Below are 24,203 nucleotides of genomic sequence, written 5' to 3' on the forward strand. Positions count from 1 at the left end.
TGCTTATTACCATAAGCGAGCATTTAAATGGCTTTCTTATCACCACAGTAAAGATCCGGAATCTCTTGTATTCAATTTGATAGTTTGCAGCTTGTGTTCCAACTTGAAAATCATAGGGCTGTAGCCAGCATCTCATAAACAGTTGTATTCACAAAATGGTATTTTTAGATGAGTAGCACTCATGATTATTATTACTTTAATTAAATCACGAAGGACGTGACCAGCAATTGCAATAACCCAATGCATTTAAGTTTACAATTCATTCAAAATGGAGTGAAGTTGATCAGAAGAGAGAGTGGGACCTCCAATTTGGGCCATAGAGAGAAAATAAAAGACTGAAAAATTAATTGCCCTTCTGATTATGAATTTCTAGTGATTGGTAACATAAAAGAATAAGAGAGGAATGGTAATATGAGATGGAGTAGTCTTGAATTTCTCAGTGCAAAATTTTCTCATAATCCTTCACATCGTCAAATGGAGCAATGAACATCTCCCACACCTGTGTTTCATCTTCAGCACACTTCATGAGATCCTTGTCTAGTTTGACATTTTCAGACCACTGAATTTTCACTTGGCCTGCAGTGAATAGTTGCAACGATCTTTTTTTGGTAAATTCTCGATCAGAGAATTGATGAATGACCAATATCTCTTTTTCACATTTTCATACATATATATTGGCCATTGATCAATCCCTGATTAGGAAACTACCGAAAACGATCGTTGCAACTATAGGTGTCAAGCTGGCCATGGATCTCATGAGAAAGTTTAGTGTGCAGAAGATGAATATAGGTGTTGGAAAAGTTGGTTGATTTTTGGGTGGAGATGATGATGTTTGTCGTTCCATCCGACAATGTGGAGGATCATGAGAAAATTTTAAACCGAGAAATTCAAGAATTAAAGTCTACCCATCCCATATTTCCATTCCTCCTCTCTAACTCTTTTACTCTATATTCCCAATATAATTTAGCTACAAGTTGGAGGTAACTATACCAAATAAACCATTACTCTATACCTCGTCTAATCACTTAGGCATAACACCAAACACAATACATGCAAGCACTACATCCCACATTCCCATTCCTCTTACTCATTTACCCTATACTAGCTCACTGAGGCTTAATCACAAACACCACGCATGCATCTGGATATGCACAGAAACACCCTCTCCACGCTACGGCACGCCATTCATCCTCTCGTGAACAGTTATCAACCCCTGCATCCCCATCTTCCCGTCCCCATTCGCTACCATCCCTGTAAACATCTGCCTAAACAGCGCTGCCCCTGGCAAAACCACTGCAGAATCAGAATCCCCATCCTGACTCTCCAATGCCATCCCCAAATCCTTCACCATATACTCCACAAACCCACCAGGCGCAAAGTCCCTCTGTAATATTTTCTCCCCAAAAATCTCCATCACCTTTGACCCGGCTGCACCCGACCCAATTGCCCGTAAAAACAAACCCTCATCCAACCCGGCCTTTCTGGCAAACAACAGCCCTTCTGTAATCCCTACCACGCTACTGGCAACTGCAATCTGGTTCGCAATTTTGCTGCTTTGGCCACTGCCCGGTGGGCCCATCCATGTAACCTTCCCCAATAGATCAAAGAGAGGTGAAAGCCACTCAATAACCTCCTTCTCTCCACCAGCCATTATGGCTAGAGTACCGTCTCTAGCCCCGACATCACCACCAGACACCGGCGCATCAACCGAGAAACAGTTTTTCTCACTTACCGCAGCAGCTACCTCTCGTGCAAGAGCAGGATCGCTACTGGTACAGTCGATCAACACCGAGCCAGGGGAGAGGGAGGAAATGGCGCCTGAGATGGGGTCTAGAAGAACAGAACGGACGTCATGGGGGTGGCCTACCATGGAGAAGATGACGTCACAGGAAGAGGCAACGGAGGCCGGGGAGGAGGCGAGATCAGCGCCGGAGGAGAGGAGAGTGGAGGCCTTAGAGGGTGTGCGGGCGTAGATGGTGAGGGAGTAGCCCGCTGATTGGATCCGACCCGCCATGGCTGCACCCATTATGCCAGTGCCTATCCATCCGATCCGGGTCCGGGAAGGATGGATCGGGTTTGGATAGCTGCTCTGGTTCTGGTTGGTCGCCATGCAGATGCTCTGGAAGACTGGAAGTTTGTGTAATTTGAGATCTGGTGCTTTACCTAGTTTCAGTGTCGTCTTTGGTCACCAGGAGAAACAAAGGCCATGGAGTGTATATAACACTAACACCACATTCGTCGTTGGTCTTTGCTATGGACTACAATATTAATTAATAAAAAATGTTAACTGCTAGAAGTACATGAAAATACCACATTCGTGATTATGTTTGGTGTTTAATATTTGGTTCACTTTGGGACAGGGAGAAACTGGAATGCGTATCCTCTGCATTAACTCAAAAACGAATCTTTTGAGTTAATGAATCTTAACCATCTGATTTTAAACGGAGCTAATCCGGCCACTACATATGATATAGAGAGTTCTTTAATATTAGTGGGGATCTAGTCTACACGAATCTTAAAATAAATTGGATGGTTAAGATTCATTAACTCAAAAGATTCCCTTTTGAGTTAATGCAGACGATACGAATTGGAGAAACTGAAGGCTATTTTTCTTTTACCTCTGGACTCTGCTCCACAAATTGAGTAATGGAGACGAGAGGGGAAGGAACCAAAATTTTTAGGGGGAATTTCACGTATACCCCTCAAAAACTTTAAAATTACGTATTTTACCCTCTAAATTTTAAAATTACTTATTTCCTCCTCTAAACTTCAAAAACTTATATATTTACTCATTTTATTGTCTTTTATATTAAAACTCATTCTAAATTTATAAATACCTATTTTACCTTTCAATAAAAGTATAAAACGCCCCATTGAACTCAAATTTGAATCTGAATGGTTTCTCTACTGCCCGATCAGCTCGCATAGCAATAAGATTATTGTGTGTTCGCTTCAAGATTCGTGCTAATCGAGCCCGTACAGATCTCAAAGCAATTTTGGTCCACATGCATCTGTGCATATTGCTTCAATATTCATGGTGTTCACTTCAAGTTTTGTGCTGATCTAGCGCTCACAAATCTTAAAGTAATTCAGACGGTAGAGAAACCTTCAGATTCAAAAATAGAGTCAGATGGGTGTTTTATGCATTTTAATAAAAGGGTAAAATATGTATTTTATAAATTTATAATATGTTTTAATATGAAAGACAACAAAATGGGTGAATATGTGAATTTTTGAAGTTTAGTGTTCACACAAAAGCGTATGCACAAAGTTTCAGTACAGTAAACTGTACCTTTTAACCTTAAATACACTTTCGAGTCAGATTGCAAGTGCACAATCCTATCGTGTAGTATATTATCGGGTATCGATCACAGGGACGGTTCAAATATTAACTAATTTTACTTAAATTACTTAGAAACTAGATGTTGGAAAAATGTTGATTTTGGTATTTATGTTTCCTAAACAATTCAAATAGTAGTAATTAAATGCAAGAAGGTAAATCAATTTGGTTTTGATCAATAATAAAAAGGCGTTTCTAGGGTTTCTGATTTCATCTTCAACTCTGCCTCTCAGTGCTAGACGCGCCCCGCGTACTCTCATACGCGGCCCGCGTGGCCCTCGAGTTGATACAACAGCTGTCTGTTTCTGCGTTGTTTCCTTGTATAAGGTTCTATTGACCGTACCTAATATTCCTAAACCTAAACTCTTGTTTGTTGGCTTAATAAACTTGGTAACGGAATTGCAATTTTCACCTTCTTAGGTTTCCAAACCTCAACTCTCGTTTATTGGTATTCAACCTAAGTTATTTGTCTGGTTTACTAAAGGTATCCACCATCTCTCGATGAATGAAAAGTTCACCTCTCAGCTACTAATTGGTCTCGCCTCTCGGCTCAAAAGCCTACCTCATATACTTAGTTTGACTGAGAGAAACATAAAGGCCAAAGTACAAGAAAGATGCTATAGATCATCTAACAGTAAACCAAGAATAATCCAAACAATTTCAACTAAGCAATTATAATAATACTCAAACAAATAAATACAAACATCAACACAGATTCAAACAACATGCATATAAAACAGAGTATTCGACTACATCATAACCCTAGAAACTAAATATCTACTTAGACATAGTTCTAAAACAAATAAAAAATAAACAGAGAAAAGAAAGTTCATAATGAAATGATAAAACCCGGAGAGATCAAGCTTCCTGCCGAGCCTCCTCCTTCCAAACCCTCGAAACAAAGTGGAGAATAATGGTGGTTGTGTAAAGATCGCCTCCAAAGAGGAGAGATCCCCTTCCTCCTGCTGCCTCCCCCTTATTTTCTGGCTATTTTGTGACTTGGGGAGCAAGCAACCAAGGATGGAAGGTGAATCAATGAAGATTTCATGAGATATGGCAAGCTGATGGCTCTCTAAAATTATTTCTGTGATTTGCACATTACAAATTCTGATAAATAACCTTCCTAGAATTGTAGATCTCGTTGTTCTCTTTCTAGCAAGCTTTTTATTTGCCTAAAACAGAGTTCGTATGACTAAGATATGGTCAAAATACAAAAAGATGTCGAAAGCTGGAATTTCCATATTTGCTCTGTTTGCTTTTCACGCGGCCCGCATGGAGTCTGTGCGGTCTGTGTCCTGCCTCTGTTTCTGTTGTGAGCCAAAACTTCAAATGGGCATAACTCATTATCCGTAACTCTGTTTTCAGTGTTCTACCACTTTTCGAAAAACTTGTGAGAAGATCTATAATTTGCTTCATTTCCTGAAATTTAAATAGACTTCGACAGTAACTTGATTCTTGGTATAATTCTAAACTAAACTAAACTAAATTAACCTAAATGCATGAAAATTGGTCAAGTTATTGATATGAAACCCTAGGCAAAAGTATACATAATTCATGGTCATCATTTATATGGGGAAATATGTAATTTTAAAATTTAGAGAGGAAAATACGTAATTTTGAAAATTTTGAAGGGTATACGTGAAATTCCCCCAAATTTTTATTCATATGAAATACAATAAAATAAAAAATAAAATAAGAAATAACAGGATGGAATTTTTAAAATAAGAAAGCAAGATTACAGTTTGATGTTCCGTAGAATCATACCGCATCCTCTGCTAAAAAAAAAAAGAAAAAATTATATATCTGAGACTTCACAAAAAAAAAAATCGACAAAAATATTCTCAATATGGAATGTCAAATTAGACAAAAAGAAAATCGAAGTGATAACTCATAGTAAGTTACTGTTATATTTTTTTTATAAATATAAAATTTATTTATTTACAGAGGTATACTTAAAGTTGTTCCTCTTTTTCTTGCTTTTAGATTAACTCCGGTCAAGAAATTAAAGAGAGCACTCAATCAAGCAAGAATTCATCTCAGAATAGGAAGCACCATGTGGTACAAGGCAGCAACAAGAGGAACTACACTAAAATTTTAAGAAGTTCAAGGAAACACCATGCAATGATATCTCAAATACGGTCCCACATTTAGAATAATTTTTATTTTTATTTTTTCCGATTGTTTATTTGATTTGGCGTTCCACATTTAGAAACCTTTTTATTTTTTTTATTTGAAGTCCTACATATATAATTTTTTTTTTTTTTGGAAGTGGCTGTGATCAAACCTTGATCTTGCCTTTCTATTTAAAGTTCAACCTTGTCTTTTCTCATTATTAATTTTTTTTTTGTATTTCGTATGAATAAAAATTTCGGGGGAAGAAAGGATAGGGATGTGAGTTTGTATAGACAGTCTTTTATCTGAAATTTTCATTAATATCCAAAAAAAAAAAAATTAAAAAAACTAACCAAAGTTTAAGAGAAATTCGAAATCTACCCATTGTACAAATTTTTTTTGCAATAACTTGATAACTTGATAAGAAACCACAAATTTTATTTGTGGTTTCAGACTGGAAGGAACTGCAAATTTTTTTTGCGGTAACTTGATATGAAACCGCAAAAATTTATTTATTTACAGAGGCAATAATCTATCCGAAGTGGAGCGCACATATCCTGAGCAGTGGTAAGTGAGAGAAACTGGTTTTCGGTTGATGCACCGGTGTCTGGTGGTGATGTCGGGGCCAGAGACGGTAAGTTGGCTATAATGGCTGGTGGAGAGAAGGAGGTTATTGAGTGGCTTTCACCTCTTTTTGATCTATTGGGGAAGGTTACATGGATGGGCCTACCGGGCAGTGGCCAAAGCAGCAAAATTGCGAACCAGATTGCAGGTGCCGGGAGCTTGGTAGGGATCACAGAAGGGATATTGTTTGCCAGAAAGGCCGGGTTGGATGAGGGTCTCTTTTTACGGGCAATTGGGTCGGGTGCAGCCGGGTCGAAGGTGATGGAGATTTTCGGGGAGAGAATATTAGAGAGGGACTTTGCGCCTGGTGGGTTTGTGGAGTATATGGTGAAGGATTTGGGGATGGCATTGGGGAGTCGGGATGGGGATTCTGATTCTGATTCTGCAGTGGTTTTGCCGGGAGCAGCATTGTTTAGGCAGATGTTTACAGGGATGGTAGCGAATGGGGACGGGAAGATGGGGCTGCAGGGGTTGATAACTGTTCATGAGAGGATGAATGGCATGCCGTAGCGTGGGGAGGGTGTTTCTGTGCATATCCAGATGCATGTGTGGTGTTTGTTGTTATGCCTCAGTGAGCTAGTATAGAGTAAACGAGCAAGAGGAATGGGAATATGGGATGGAGTAGTGTCGCTGTGATTTGAATATTTGATGGGTGTTGCATGTATTGTGTTTGGGGTTATGCCTAAGTGATTAGATGAGGTATAGAGTAATCAGTAATGGTTTACTGGGTATAGTTGCCTCCAACTTGTAGCTAAATTATATTAGGAATATAGAGTAAGAGAGGAGGAATGGGAATATGGGATGGGGTAGACTTTAATTTTTGAATTTCTCGGTTTAAAATTTTCTCATGATCCTCCACATTGTCGGATGGAACGATAAACATTTTCATCTCCACCCAAAAATCAACCAACTTTTCCCACACCTATATTTCGTCTTCTGCACACTGAACTTTCTCATGAGATCCTTGGCTAGCTTGATACCTTTTCTGACCACTGAAGTTTCAACTCATGTGGCCTGCAGTGCATAGTTGCAACGATCTTTTTTCGTAGTTTCCTAATCAGGGACTGATCAATGGCCAATATATATGTATGAAAATGTGAAAAGGAGATATTGGTCATTCATCAATTCTCTTATTGAGAATTTACAAAAAAAAGATCGTTGCAACTATCAATGCAGGCTAGGTGAAAATTTAGTGATCTGAAAGTGTCAAACTGGACAAGGATCTCATGAAGTGCGCTGAAGATGAAACACAGGTGTGGGAGATGTTTTATTGCTCCATTTGACGATGTGAAGGATCATGAGAAAATTTAACACTGAGAAATTCAAGACTACTACATCTCATATTCCCATTCCTCTCTTATTCTTTTCTGTTACCAATCACTAGAAATTCATAATCCGAAATCATTAATTTTTCAGTCTTTTATTCTCTCTATGGCCCAAATTGGAGGTCCCACTCTCTCTTCTGATCAAATTCACTCCATTTTGAATGAATCGTAAACTTAAATGCATCGGCTTATTGCAATTGCTGGTCACAGTTTAGATGCCTCTTCGACTACTACACTGAAAGAACCAGGTGCTTCTCCCTTGGCCTTTCTCTGCTGCTGGGGCCATTATGTACTCCAGATTAACATAATAATATGTTCTTGATTAAGCCACCAGATCAACTGGCATGCTTTGGCCGTTTTCAAAGGTTAGATCTCATTAGATGATGTGTGTTTTTTTCAAAGACAATATTTTAAGTGTGGAAGGCTGTAGGTTTGAAATTTAAATAGAAATTTCTTATTTCGAATCGGGTATCCGGTAAATCATTCCATCAAGCCAATAAGCTAACCCCAAGCAGCAATCCTGTCATTCAGTAGTGAGCCTTTCTTTTGAGACTTCCCTAATTCTCCAAGCATTTTAATTTTCTTAAACAACTATTTGCAGTCTCTCATAAAACTGAACCAGAATAACATCACAGATAAATAAATAAAGAAAAAAAAAAAAAAAAAACAGCATTCTGCTACTACTGGTATGGATACAGTATGATCCTAATTTTTCCAATTTTGATTTATTAACCATGCCAGAAACATCTTTTTGAAATACTTGGCAGTCACTACCAAGCATTTCAAAAAAAAATTGACATGGTCAATAAATCAAAATTGGAAAAATTAGGATCATACTGTATCCATACCAGTTGGATAGTAACTTATTCTGGTTTACACTAAGTTAAAAGTTACATTACAGAAAAAACTTCATTTCCAGCTTAGGTTGGTTTGCTCTGCTATTTTGGGATCAGTTCATGTAATCATGCTCATCAGTTAATCAAATTATAAATCCAAAAAATCTGCATCATACTGACCTATACTGGTTTTCACATGTCAAAAAAATTGCTCACATTTATGAAAATTCTGATTCAACTCCTTTCTTGCTTTATGACATGTTTCTTTTCTCTGATATGCAATTGTTTTTCCTATTCAAGAAAAATCAAGCGTAAAACACTAAAAGTTTGAATTTCTACATATGTATACAGAGAAAACACCAAGAGAAATTCAGTAAGTTCAGGTCAGATTTATAATAGAAAAACGTACCAGTCAAAACTGGTACAAAGCTTTCTTTTCTTATTTACACACGTTCATACCAGTAAAAACAGGTACAAACCTTTCTTTTTTTATTTACACATTCAATTCAGTTCTGTAGTTGTAAATAAGTAAAACCAACATTTGTATACCAGTCAAATTTTACGCACCAATATTTTGTTGGCCTTGTAATAAAATCTGAAAAAGTTTTACCTTATATTTAATAAATAAGCATATTATTTCGTATTAAATTATCAATGGCTAAGCTCAAAATTTAATAATATAATTTATATATGCATCTGAGTTATTTGAATAATCTAGCTCAAGCAAATCATCATGATTTAAAGTTTGACATCGACCTAACAAAATGTTTGATCAAATTAGTCAAACACGAGCGAGTCATAAACTATGAGCTTCTCTTACATTCCTATTCTAAAGTTTTGAGCAAGGACCCTGAAATATACTGGTAAATCCCAAACTAGCTAGATTAATACCACTAAAACCCAGCAACATTAAAACACAAAACAAAATACCATAACATAATTCAAACCAATGACATAAAACAAGCATTACACAAACAAAATAAGTAGATATCAACTCGCCAGCCTCACAGTTCCTCCTCGCTGTCATTTTATTTATACTCAACAATTTTACCAGTACTGCTCATATTAGATATATCATTCTGACCAAAATTATTCACACCAGATCCACTGCCATAATGCCATTCTATAACAAGCAAGAAATAAATACAATAAGATGCTTAATTATGTTCTCAGCATGATCTATCTGGTAATTCTATGCATCAAATTTTGCTGGTTCTAAACATATACAGAATTACCTCCATGCTAGCTAGGCACAGAATCGACTTCGTAAATAGTGGTTCAGTCGGAGAACCGAGATAGTTGTCAGTGGATTTGATTGAAACTTCCATCTATTGATATATTGGAATCATCTCATCATCAATGGTGCTAGTCTAAGATCTCAAGAAAAACAAATCAAATCAAGAGGCATTTATTATTATTTTTTTGCCATAAGTAAAAAAAGGAAAGAAACAACATAATATGATTAGTATAGTTGTAGAAGTAATTAGTAACAACTTAACAAAAACGATGCATTTGCTGCAATAGAAATGAATTAAATGGTGCTATTTGTGAAACACCTTTGTCATTACTAGCTAGATAAATACCAGTAGCAGCACCGATAATAGTAGTTTTAACAAGTAATTAATTAATAGAGCAATTTCCAATTAAATTTGGAGATATATATGTATATCCCATGATCGACATATTATTTTACATATAAAGGAAAGGCTGCACAACCACCGTAAATTTTTTTTTTAAATGTTGTAGAGTTTTAATTAATGAAAAATATACATTTTGTTATCAACACTGCTGTATATCTATATGTCTCTACAAAGTATACATGATCATATGACTATCACACTAAATCAAGAACGGATTTAAACAAACCGAAAGAAAAAGGAAAGAACGAATTACTAGAGCGAGCATATGAGCATCTCCTTAATGGAATTCAAAGTGGAGACGATCTCACTCAATCCTCTATTAAGGTTCTCACCTCCTGCCATTTCACCTCTATCTCTTTCTCTTTCTCTGAATTGTACCTCGCCGTCTCTCGCTCAATCGCTCTCTCTTCCGAGGCTGCCTTTTAAAGTGAAGTTGAGGTAAATCAAACCGGCTTCTCTCACGTGATATGTTTGCACAGGTTTTACTAAACTAAAAAATGGCATTGGATTTGAACATTAAAGAAGAAACAACCTAAGCGTAGATATGTCGTAAAATCATCGATGTTGTTTATGAAGCTACTCAGTAGATATGTATATACCTAATGGAAAGCAAAAAGAGAACCAATTCCACTGTAACATGATCATGTAATTATTGTGTTCCATGTTACTGACAGTGTATTCCATCGACAGTATAAAATTTCATCGAGTCCGGACAGAAGGTAGATACACAGAATGATAATTATGCACCATCTTTAGTAACTTCCGTCTACGCGTGTCGCCTACGAATAACTTTTGTACTACTTTCCTTCTTCCAAGAACCTGGTATTAATTTCTGTTTACAATTAATTTTGTACCACTCTCCATCTACGAATTCGCATCCTCTGAGATATCTCATATTTTGCGTGACTTTTCTGAAAATCTCAACCGTTCAAATATGTTTTGCACGAGTCTCAAAGCTCCTATAATACTGGCCCCCTGCGCAAACCCCGAATAGGCACTGGACACGTCAGTCATGAAAAATATGAGATATCTCAGAGGATACACACTCTCCGTCTACAGCCTTAGTCCATAGTACTGCATGCGTCAGGAAAACTGCGTGCAGTGGAAAAACTGTGTGCGGCGATAAGCCCGAGGCAAATCTTCTATAAATATGGGGGCATAAACATTTCACATTCAATTGATAGAAGCTGAATATATGTCTCAATCATCTATAAACATTTCACCTTCTATATAGTTTCAATGACTGATCGATTGAAAGTTTGCAAAAGAATCTCAGCATGAGTGGTTTAGGAAAAGAGGGAGACAAAATGCAGCTTCCAAAGGTATGAAAACATTCTCCAATTTGTGAATTTATTTTATACTATTTTTGTAGACTTTTTAGCTTATTATATGCATAGATAACAATTTAACTGGAAATTATCCCCCCCATTTGGGACGTTGCATTCTCTTTGGTTTAGAGGGAATATATATAGGATTAGCTGAGGTCATCTCATGGAGAGAATTTCCTATATATGATATCCAAAGGTGGATTATAATCTCATCATATATGTACAATTGATCTAGATCAAGATGACCATCCAATCAAATGATTACTTGGAAGTATCCAATCCATATATATATATATATATATATATATATATATAAGCATTATTGGAGCTTATGGGAGAGGGGGGATATCATTATCAACCCATGTTGAATCGAAACAGAGTACATTCAAGTAGGATAATTACCCATGTCCATGCATAATGTGATGTATAAATTGGAAGGAAAAAAATGGCTCATTTTTAAGATACTCATTGGAAATAGAATGCATGCACCAACAAAAATGATTTTATACTCCAGATCAATTGATCGGAAAATTTAGGCCAATTTGATTCTCATAGGTATTTAGTACAATTGGTGACCAGCTTTATTTTTGTGACCAACTTATTTGTATTTTTTTTGTGATATTAGGTTATTAGATACATGATATATTTAAAATATTTATTTATTGGTCCATGCTTTATTAGCTTTGTCCTTGGGCCTTAGATCTTCCACATTGGGGGAACGTCTGAGCGGCAGTAGCGGTGCTGGTTCATCAAAAGTGAACAAGCTTCCACATTGGTTGCAAGATGCATTCAGTGTGCCAGAAAAGGAAGCACCAGAGAAGGCTAAGGATGGAAGGGGGACTTTGATCAGGCAGCTCAAGTGATTTATATAGAGTCCAGTTCAGAGGAAGAGCAAGATTAATTTCAATAATATGAAGATCTTTTAAATTTCTGTACCCCTATTTTTTTTTTTTTTAGCAAATGATTGTAACAGTATTGTGGTTCTTTCAACAACTTCTTTTACTTTTAAGAGAAGTTATGTGCTGATATATTGTACTGTACAGTAGTTAGTATATGTTTAGTCCTATATGAAGTTAGTTGTATATGTGAAACTTCTTTTCTTATTGTATTTTTTTTTCAAACTTTTTATTAATATCCAAAAATAATATCAAATTTTCAAATCTACACACGTTTTGGACAAAATTCTAAGTCTGTCAAACCCGGTAAATAATTATCGGAAACAAGCCCTATATTCAGTAAGTTATTTACCAGACTTGAAATTCTATTTTTGGTGAATAATTTATTGAAAATTCTATTTCCGGTAATTTACCGAAAATAGGATTTTCTGATTTTTTATTTTAATTAAATAAGAAGATGGTATCATTTTTTTATTTTTTATGAAATATTAGAAATATTTTTATATTTCTTTGAAAATAGATGTAATACTATATAACTGAATTTATTAGAAAGACTGCAACATAATATCCGAATCAATATTTTTCAAGCAAGATTTTTTGAGGCTGTAAGAAATTTTTTAATATTTTTTTGTGTGTTACTGAAAAAAATAGAAATGTTTTGAATCCGAGTTATTGATTCCGGTTCAAAAGTTACTTCTTGGTAAATAAAAAAAAATATTGTGGTCTTCTTACATTCAAATTCTAATTAAGGTACTCCATCTATTTTTGAAAAAAAATTGATTTGACATTTCCACTCTATCGAATGATGTCAAATCAATTATTTTTTTTTAAATAGATGGAATATCTCAAAATTTGAATGTACTATAAGGGTCAATATAATTTCTTTATTTATGTACCCATAAGTAACTTTTGAACAAGGATCATTAACTCAGATACAAAATATTTTTATTTTTTTTCCAGTAACACACAAATAAATATTTTAATTTTACTTATAGCCACAAAAAATCCGGCGTGAAAAATATTAATCCGAGTTATTTATTGCAGACTTTCTAAGAAATTCAACTATATGGTATTCTATCTTTTTTCAAATAAATATAAAAATATTTCTAATATTTCAATAGAAAAAAAATAAAAGAATCATAATATGTTCTATTTAATTAAACTAAAAATTAGAAAATCTTATTTCGGTAGATTATTTACCAGAAATAGGATTTCTGGATCTGGTGAATAATTTATCAAATATAGGGCTTGTTTTCCGGTGGGAGATGAAATACAACTTGTACAAGATGAAAGAAAACTAGAAGAAGATAATAAACAACTATTATAAGATAAAAGAGAAATAGTAGAACATTAAAGACAATGAGAAGATGACGAAAAATAACCAGTAGTAAGTGTCCTAGAGATTGTTGGTCCCAAAGACACTTAGAGGGGGTGAATAGGGCATTTTTAAACTTTTAATCTAAGTTATAAGTCCCTAGTGTGTTTTGGAGTTATTCTTGGCATAAACTAGAATAACTTGGTTCTAAATTTAATTAATAAATAATAAAATAAATAGTAGAGTTTAGAAAAACTTAACACAAGAGTTGTTTACGAAGTTTAACACTAACGCCTATGTTTTCGGGGCCCGCGACTTTCGAGATGTTGCGTCTTTCTTTACCTAATGAGAAATAAATATAATGTGGAACCGATGAGCCCTTACAATCTTCTGAGAAGTCACAAGAATAATAAAGTGAGCACGGAATCGACTCACAAGCACTAACGGCTCAAATATAACAAAGTGAGCAACAAAGGCTCAAGGATAATAAGGTGAGCAACTAAGGCTCAAGGTACAAGTGATTTGATCTCGCAGGATCACTCTAAGAGTTGTTGTATTGATTAAATAAGCTTGAGATTGATTGTGAGTATTGAAGTTTAAGTGCACAAGCAACAACGGCTTTCTCTAGATCTATGAATTAGAAATATTGAAGTTAGAGGGGGCTAGAGTTAATCTCCAAACCTTGGTATAGCTTCTATTTATAGAGAGCTGATAAAAATGAGTTAAGTGGCTTTGACTGTTGCAACATTTCATGGACCGTTGCAACGGTAGGTTAATTGGAACATGTTTGGACTGAAGGAACCATAATGGTGGAATTGTGTATTAAGGTCATCTGGAGACACTACTAGTGTGCTGCAAATACCTAAAATATTGTATTACGGCTGCAACTTCCCTCTTGCCTTACCATTTGGAGGCACTACTAGAGTGGTGCAAAGACCTTCAATTGGAGTATTGTATTAGGGTTGCAACTAACTCTTTTCTTGCCTTATGGAGACATTACTAGAGTGTTGCAAACACATTCAATTGAAGGTTGTAATATGGTTGCTATTACCCTATTCTATTGCCATGTGGAGACACTTCTTAAGTGCTACAAAGATCTTCAATTGAAGTGTTATAATAGTCTTACAAGTACCCTCTTCCCTTGCCATATTAGGACACTAATAGTGTGCTACGAAGACCTTCAATTGGAGTGTTGTATGAGGGATAAAAATACCATATTCTCTTGTCATCTGGAGACACTATTAGAGTAATACAAATACTTTCAAATAGAGTGTTGCATCAAGGCTGCAACTAACTCTTCTCTTACCTTATGGAGACATAATTAGTGTGTTGTAATAGGGTTGCAATTATGCTGTTCTATTGCCATACAAAGACACTACTTGAGTGCTGCAAATAACTTCAATTGAAGTGTTGTAATAGTATTGCAATTACTCTCTGCTTTTGTCATATTGGTATACTACCAGTGTTGTAAATAACAGTATGCGGTTGTCGGACGGACGGGGTACTGCTAAGCGATTAATCGGTATGCGGCCAATCAATCGGAATTATGCAAACAATTTAACATTTTTATTAAATTTATGTAATATATATCATATTTTATTAAAAAATAATTTATTTAACTCATTAAACTTATCCAATAAACTTAATTTCATTATTATAACATGACACTACACTTCTTCTTTTTTAACGCATAAGCACTTTACATGTGTCAGTTACACATTTATTTAATGAAAAAATAAATTCAAGAGTTAAACTTTTTTCAAATACTAATAACATATTATGTGAAAGAAATGAAACATTCCAACATAAAATCACTAAATTTAGTTTATAATAACAACTTAGTTTTATAAATGAATACGCCGTACTAATTGATGAGTGTAAATTAGGTATACTTTTACCTAGGATTTTGTATCGATAACTTAATCAATTTTCATACATTTAGGTTAACATAGCGTAATTTAGCTTAGAAATACATCAAGAACCAAGTTACTGCTGTTTTCTCATTTTATTTGTAGTTTTGGAGCATTTGCAAGCTTTGGAACGGTCTCTAGGCACTTGGTGCGATCGTATCCACTTTGGAAGAAGTCTCGATGAACTAAGAATCAAGTTATTGCCAAAAGTCAATTTAAATTACAGGAAATGATAGATCATCTCGCAAGCTTTCTGAAAAGTGGTAGAACACTGAAAACGGAGCTACGGACAAGGAGTTATGCCCATTTGAAGTTCAGTTCATTGCCCAGTCAGAGAGCTTCTGCGGATGGAGGTGCGGACACCCCTGGCCGCACAGCTCACAGCGCGGAAATCTGTGCTGTCACCCTGGCCGCACAGTCCAAATCTGAAAATTCCAGCTTTCGACATCCTTTCGTATTTTGACCATATCTTGGTCATACAAACTCCGTTTTAAGCAAATAAAAGCTTGCTGGAAATAGAACAACGAGATCTACAATTTTAGGAAGGTTAGAAATCAGAATTTGTAATTTCCAGGTCGCAAGAACCCTCTTAGTAAGTCATCAGCTGATATCTATTGCCATATCTCATGAGATCTTGATGGATTCACCTTTCATCATTGGTTGCTTCTTCCATAAGTCACAAATTAGCTATAAATGAACGGGAGGCAGCAGGAGGAAGGGCATCTCCTCTTTGGGGGAAGCCATCTTATAACACCCGATAGAATTTAATTTATTAATTTCTTGAAATTATTTTGGATTTAAATGTAAAATAAGAAAACATATGGGTTTAAAATGTAAAAAGGTAACTTTAAATAAAAAAAAAAAGAAACAAAGACCAACGTGGCACAATTGCCAGTTACCACGCGGTCCATGGGTGTGCCCCCACGGTGTTATCCTCTCTAATTGATTTTAATTCAATTACAGAGGGGATCAGACTAAACCGAAAAAACAAAGAAAAGGAAAAATGGAAGAAAAATAAAGAGAAAAGAGGAAGAAAAAGGGAAAAGAGATATCTTGATAAAAATTCTTATTCGATTATATGTTCGATTGGAATTTCCACTACATCGCGCTGATTCTGAATAGTCGTGGTAACTCGAATTGGATTTCTATACTGATTGCTATAAGGTAATCAAATTTCTCTATAATCTGTGTTTTCGAATTATTTGGGCAAATTGGATGTTTGAATTGAGTATTGGATTATGAGGGCATGCTTAACGGGATATCAGGACTGATGCTCGAATTTGATTTGTGAAATGATATGATTGTGTTTTCTGAAAATTTGTGATAATGTAGAGTATAGGATTTAATTAAAAACTAGTTTAATTGTGTATGTCAATGAATTGTCCGAAGCCTCTCTTCTTTTCTTTGTACCTTTAATTGGATCTGAAATAAATAGATAGCTGAACTAACATGCTTGGTTTTGGGGCTTAGTTCGGAAAATGGTATATCTTACAACAAAAATATATAAAATGAATATGGAATCTGATTTTTGTTTTGGACCTTGTTTATTGGACTGTTTGGAGTGGATTTTTGAACTATTGGGTTGAAATAAATATAAGTTAGGAGATTAAGAAATTGATTGAATAATTAACAAATAAAGCCATTAATTAACAATGAATAGTAACTACACACATGAATTAATTTGTGGTTAGAGGTTGGTTGATGAAATATGAACATTGGTACTTATCAGTACCAATATACTCTTATTACTGGTACACCTATTTGAAAATACCATGGGCTTGCTTGTAAAAGAAATACAAAGTAGAAGGTTAAATTTGCAAAATTTCAAAGAGTTAATAAATAAAACATGTTAGAAGGGTCTTAGTGCAAATATATATGTATATGCATTGGCTAGGATTTAAAGAGTGAAAGTTGAATTAAAATAAGATATATAATATATATTGTTTTAAAGTAGGTATAATTACAAAAGTGGTTGATGAGATGGAATGCTCGGGAGGAACAGATCACTAGTAATCTCACATGTTGCCCTACGATATCAGGTGCGAGGTTATTTGATTAGTCTGAGATTCATAACTAGGAATTAAATTGTAACTCGCTGTGCATTTTGAATATTTGATTGACTGCATTGATTGAACTGTTGCATCATATGCATAGCCCAATACAACTGAAACTGAAGTACAGGTAAGTCTGTTAACTGTCATGTTGATATTGTTTATCAATTGATTGATTCTTATTGCAAATGATTGATTGAGACCACAGTGACTGAATTGAATGAATATGAAATACTGTAATCCTCGAACCTCCATATAGTGGAGAAAAAGGATTAATATATTGTAAAGTTTAGATAGCTACTAAACTTTACTCCAGGACCCTTATGCGCATATGGTGAATGGCCCCAACTGAATCCAGTACCGGTTGGATAGGGGATATGTTAGTTTGTAATAATCTAGAAGTCAATAATACGATAATTTATCATAAAGCTTTGTTCATGAATTGAATGTTTATTTATATATCATTTTGTTGCCTTGAGTATTATTGAATTTATGGATCATTTCGAGTTCATGACTGAAATTGTGAAACTCCATAATATAGATAATATATACTCTTAAAAGGTCACTGACCAAGGTAATTAGCAGGAACACTAATTACCGCGATAAGGTTAGTATGTGGATTAAAAGATGGTTAAGTTTTACAAACCACCTGACACGAGATGTCATTTTAATCACATAGATACATGTTCTAGAAACATGGTATTTGACAGACCCCGAATGAAACATTAAATAGAATTGTGTTCGTGTCATTTATGTTTTCATTCAGTGTCACGTTCTACAGTATGAGGTATTTATCGTTCCCATTGAGAAATATGTATGTGTGATTGTTATCCACCGCTGTCCGTAAAAAGCAGTCATAACGGTAGCTTTTCCATATGTATAGCTTAGCTGAGGAAGTGATAGTTTACCAAGAATACTATTTGTCCCTCGTATCTCTATACGAGCTATAGCATCACTGGGCCCCTTGATAGAGTAAGATTATCTGCTAGCGGTATAATTACAAGAGTAATTATATTTGATAATCTGCTCAAGATCAAGAAAAGATTAAGTTAGCAAGGATGACACACATCTACCTTGAAACTAATCTGATAGCTATGAGACAGAAGAACAGACACAAGTAAATTGTTTACTGGATCGTGATATTGTACAGTACAGCATCATCTGTGTAATTGGATGGTCATGATGTGTTGCCAGATGCCACCCATGACTAACAGAAGTTAAAACAGTTTTAACTCTGTTTACCAACATAACACAGATCCTATTGGGTCACACCATATAGGAGCTACTCGGAGAATCTTACTGATTAATTATAAATTGATTATAATTAATATTAAGATGGTTATAATTAATTATACGTGTTATAATTAAATTATAAATGTTATGTAAAAATAACAAGCAAAAACATTGGTTAATTTATAAACGTGTATGACACGTTGTATAAAAGTTAACCGGTTAATTTATAAATGTGCAGGACACATTGTATAAATTATCGAAACAACAAATAACCGCAAGAAAAATATATATATAATTATTCAGAATAATTATACGAATATTATTTGTGTTCGGGCCGAGGGCATTCGAGTCTTTTCAGATTCGTCCTTATCCGCATGACACGTCATCGATCCTATCCAGATGACACGTCATCGATACCGAAACAAATAACCGAAAGAAAAATATATATATAATTGTTCAGAATAATTATACGAATATTATTTGTGTTCGGGCCGAGGGCATTCGGGTCTTTTCAGATTCGTGCTTATCCGCATGACACGTCATTGATCCTATCCAGATGACATGTCATCAATCCTATCCACAAGGGCAAAATGGTCATTTCACACCTATGCCACCTTGCATGTGTAGAAGCATGGAGAAGAATGTGGAAGGGTGTGGAAGGGGTATTTTGGTCATTTCACATATAAAAGGATGAGGTGTCAATGGCATATCTTGTAAATAGGCCGAACTTGGAGGGCATTTTGGTCTTTTGCAACCGAATCTAAACACTATAAATAGGGGTGGAGGGGTAGAGAGAGAAAGATATATTCACATATATACATATGCACATTCACATGTATCTTTTCGTGCAGAAACGAATCGGTATTTTCTCTCTTTCTCGGTTTCTCTCCTAAATAGTGTTTCGGTTGAGAAAATAAAGTTATACGTACTTGACGTATAATCTTGCGGGTTGTTGTGGAGTATATTTACGGGATCGATGAATAGTGTTTTACCGAATTTAGCGGTATGTCAGTTTTGTATATTGATGAAACTGAGCAACCGAAAATTCGTGTTTACGGGTTTTCGTCTTTTCCCCGTGAATAGTGTTTTTGCAGAATTCCGCGGTTTACGGTATTTCTGGCAGAAGAAATAAACCGCTCTCCGGTTAGTCCTGGTGGATAACCGATAGAGGTATCACACGTGTGATACTCCGAGTCGATTCCTTCCCTGGTGAGGCTCTACTCGCTCGGTCTGCATTCCAACTGTGATTTGGAAACAAGGTATAAATATGTTATATTAATCTATTTAATTTGTAAGTAGATTAAAGTTTTAGAAATCAATCATGGAGTAGATCTGTAAAAGGATTAAATTGGGTTTTGATGCCAAAGGAATACTGAAGGTGGACCGCCTTGGAAAGTTTCCTGACATACCCCGTTTAATCCTGAGCTTAAGTTGGCCGTAGAAATTTTTGTTCTACGGTCATTCCGCAACTTAAGCCTAAACGGGTTTCCGGTTAGCACCGCGTGAACCCCAACAGGATATTGAATAAATGTGAATTGTGACTGTAAGACTAATGAACTGTGGTAACTGTCTTATCATTGATTTTCTTTCCGATAATGACAGTATTGTGATATTAATTTCGTATTGTTTCTGTTAATCAGGTGTCGGGATAGTTAGAACTGTATAAGCCCTGACATGAAAGATACATGTTATAGTATCTATCAGTGTTACCAGACTAGAAATTGTAAAGTTAAGAAACCAAACGTTATCAGACTTAGTGGTTATAAAGATTAGGTCCCAAACGTTACCATACTTAAAGTATTAAAATATTTTAACCTAAACCATTTATTCTGATAAGATTCTTAGAGTTATGATTTATTTATATAATTTTTGTTGTTCAATTGGATACTGTTATTGAGCATTTGCATTCGTCATTATAGAACTGAACTGATAATTTCTCGTGCGGTGATTTCATTCTGAATATGGATTTCCTTCGAATCCAATAATCTGAGTGGCAATCAGCACTGAGAAATAATTTATTATTTCTCACTTGTTTCCCCTTGTGGGTTACAGGTTTATTATACGAAGATAAAGAGCGCTTCCTGGTAATTGACAGCAGGGCCACCTAAAGGTATGGGATTTGGGTTTATTATATCTGACAGGGTGCAGAGAATATATCTCTAGCATCATCCACTATAAAATGTCAGATAAATTTTATAAATAAATTGGGATGTGGCAAAAATAATGGATGCTATTGGCAATGCATAAAAAGATCCATGCCTTATGTTACGTATATTGTTATGGTAAATAGACGCGGCTGCATCATCGCACCTCCGGATCGGGGGTGTGACACATCTTGAATTCCACCATTCTCCTCCATCAAACCCTAATCATCTTCTCCATCCATCTCATCTCTCAAGTGAATCAAAGGAGCGAAGAATTAAAGAACTTGGCGGATCTCGAGGAGCTTGCAAGGAAGAACTGAGGCATAACTTGGAAATTGGTGTATTCTATTTCTCTTATTATTTTCTTGATTTTTCTTGTATGGATTCTTTATTTTCTATCATGGTTGTTATTGTTTTTGCACCCATGAGAGGCTAATTTTCTCTCTAAGGGCTTAGGTTGTAGCATGAACTTGTGTTAGTTTATTTACTTGGATGTTCTCTTTATGATGATTGTTTTGGCTTGATGTTTGGTTTTATTTTATATATTTCTAAGTCATGCATGATTTGTGTTTTGGTAATCGAAACTTGTTAGGGTAGTGACAGTACTTAAGCATTAAGGGTGTATGATAAAGAAGAAACATTTTGATTGTACACAAATAATCTTAGAGTTTAAATAAGGTTGACTGGATTTGGATCTATTCCCGCAATCATAGAACCAAATATGGTACCAAGTAATAGTAGTAGATGATCCATGTTAAATAACCCAATTAGGTGGATGAGAGCCCTAATTAAGAGGTACATTAGCAGGAGGATCATGAATTGTGAAAGGTATTGTTGGAACTAGAAATAGACCAACCTAGTTGGGATTCCCATTAATACAAGACATGAATTTAGAGAACTCCAAATGTGAATAGATTGACCAAGTGATTGTAGACCAAAAGCCCTTAGACCTTGCTATCTTGATTTACAAAACACTTTTCATTTGCATTTGATTTAACTTCTTGTTACAAACCAACTGCTTTGGGTATTGAACCCACACTTATTTACTTAGAAACAAAACCCCCCCTTTTATTACTTGCAATTTATTTAGTTTTAATTTAGTTTAAGTAAAAAATACAATTGCCTTAGTCTTTGGATCGATACCTCATTACTACAAGAATAGATTGTGCACTTGCAATTGATCTACTTTGTGTTTTTAGGTTTATAAATTTAAAACATATTGTGTAAGATTTAGTCCAAAATAAATACCCCTAAAATTCACAACACTAATTGAAAAAATTACATTAGTAATTAGTAAGAAAAATATATGATAAATAAATAGAACAATAATTAATCAATTTTAAAATAAGTAAGAAGAAAAAACATATGTAAAAAATATTGAATGTATGTCCAAGCAAAAATAAAACTGCAATATATGATTTATAAAACTTATTGTAGGTGGCTAAGAGCTGCACTGAATGGAAGGGGGAAATCAGTTTGAATACATGGACTGATCTCTTCAGTGCAATGGGGAACATGATGTCCCGAGATTTCTCTCAGCTTTCCTTCTGGTTAACCCTTGTGATGGGCCTACGATTCATAATCGGCATATCGGGGTTTTAGTGATTGTGGGGATATTTAACTCCCGGCAGGCGCAAGCCCCCGCCATTAATTACATCAGACGACCTTTCGGGTCAGTGCTTAACACCTCATTTATTCTGGGATTCACGCTTATTTTGGTGTAAACTGGGTAATTAGGGCTAAAGATGGCTCATGTAAGGTTTATTTGGTCATTTGGTAGGTTCTCGACTTGTTTGGACATGATTCAGACATTTATCTTGGTCCTATGTGCATGTGCATATGCGTTTATATGATTTAAACTTGAGGAGACATGTTTAAACATCATTTTTATATTTTATTTATAAAAATATGTCAAGAGAGGGGCATTTTGGTCATTTCAAGTTATGGCTGAAGCTTGGACATGTTCAATTACTACTTATAATTGTAGAGAATTGAAATTAGGTTCATTTGGAACCGATTTGAGTCGATTTGGACTTAAAACGAAGAAGTTATGGCCAAAAAAGACTGAAAAAGGGCTTATCTGTGAAGTTTTGTGCTTTCAGGGGCCTATTTGTAAATTTCCAAGGACCTGAGGCTGTAATTTGAGCTTTTGACAGGGTCTGGGGTAAAATTTGGGCTTTCAATGGCCTATTTGAAAAGATTTTATGCTGTCAGGGGTTCATTTATAAATTTCTAAGGGCTTCTCTGTAAATTTTATATGAACAGAAGGATTTATATGCAAAAGGATTTCATTTAGTCATATTTGGGCTTTGAGATTGGTGCTAGGCATTTAATATTTGGATTTTAGGCGTCTGAGATGTGCACAAGCCACTAGATCTTTAACAGATGAGCTTCAAGATTAGCACAAAGATGATTTAATCGAATGGGCATCAAGATCTGGGCTTTAGACTTTAATGAGCGCACTGAGTCTCGGATTTCATCAAATGGGCTTTAAAATTCATGTCAGATATTCTCAGCTCATTTAAATCATTGTGAATCATTGACAGGAGGTCTTGCGAGTCAGTAAACGGTCTCATGCATTTGAATTAAGGCCGTTAGATCAAATGACGCTTTAATATTCATGTAAGCCCACCAGGTCCTTGTACGAAATTTTGAATTTTAGGGGGGGTCAAGGCATTACATTCTATGCTGTGGTAGTCTGTACCTATTCCTCATAAAATACAGATTTTTATGTGGCTCACATGCAAATATAAAATCCTCACTAAAGATCAATTGCATTCAAAAGGGTGGTTAGGTTCCACTCAATGCCAATTTTGTTCTCATGAGGAAATAGCTAATCATCTTTTTATTACATGTCCTTTAGTCAAACAAATATGGTTTTGGATGGGTAAAAGCCAACAGGTGTTTAGTCAATGGTCTACCATAGAAGATGTCATTCAATATGCAGTGTCTTTACCTAACTATGAAAAAAAAAATGCATTTTTGATGGTATTTAGTGCCATTTGTTGGACAATTTGGAAACATCGGAATGACCTATGTTTTAATAAAGTCCCAATTAAAACTGGCCGCAATTTGATTTTTCTTATCATCTCTCTTCTTCATTATTGGCTAGGGGCCAAGAAGACTTCACAACAAACTCAAGTGGAAGCATGTAGCTGGATGCCAACTGAGGAGATGCTGAAAGCCGTTCCCTTAAGAATTTGGGTTCCTGGTGATGAGCAATTGGTGCCTTATGCGTTTGGAGGTGATGGAGGCTCTTCCCCAGAGGGTGCAGACTCTAACTAATAAAAAAAGGGGAGTGCTATTCTAAGGGCACAAATTGAAATATTGAGAGCTAAGAGAAAACTTTCTCCATAAGCACCTATTATGCCCTCACACACTCTCTCATTAATTAATTAAGAAACACAGCTAATAAAGAAAGTGAGAAAAATCTTTCAGGTGATTAATAA

At 35.3% G+C, this 24,203-nt stretch overlaps 1 protein-coding gene and 1 pseudogene across 1 annotated transcript; one reads left to right on the forward strand and one right to left on the reverse strand.

Annotated features, from left to right (window-relative positions):
- Positions 1-987: 987 nt before the first annotated feature.
- Positions 988-2,207, reverse strand: LOC144562622 (putative 3-hydroxyisobutyrate dehydrogenase-like 3, mitochondrial). Its single transcript, XM_078311826.1, has one exon. The coding sequence runs from the start codon at positions 2,108-2,110 to the stop codon at positions 1,172-1,174; it is 939 nt and encodes a 312-aa protein (XP_078167952.1). The 5' UTR covers positions 2,111-2,207; the 3' UTR covers positions 988-1,171.
- Positions 2,208-6,016: 3,809 nt separating this feature from the next.
- LOC144563536 (putative 3-hydroxyisobutyrate dehydrogenase-like 3, mitochondrial pseudogene) lies at positions 6,017-7,497 on the forward strand (annotated as a pseudogene).
- Positions 7,498-24,203: the final 16,706 nt, after the last annotated feature.

The sequence above is a fragment of the Carex rostrata genome, chromosome 12, assembly GCF_964058835.1.
Source record: "Carex rostrata chromosome 12, lpCarRost1.2, whole genome shotgun sequence".
Lineage (NCBI taxonomy): Eukaryota > Viridiplantae > Streptophyta > Magnoliopsida > Poales > Cyperaceae > Carex > Carex rostrata.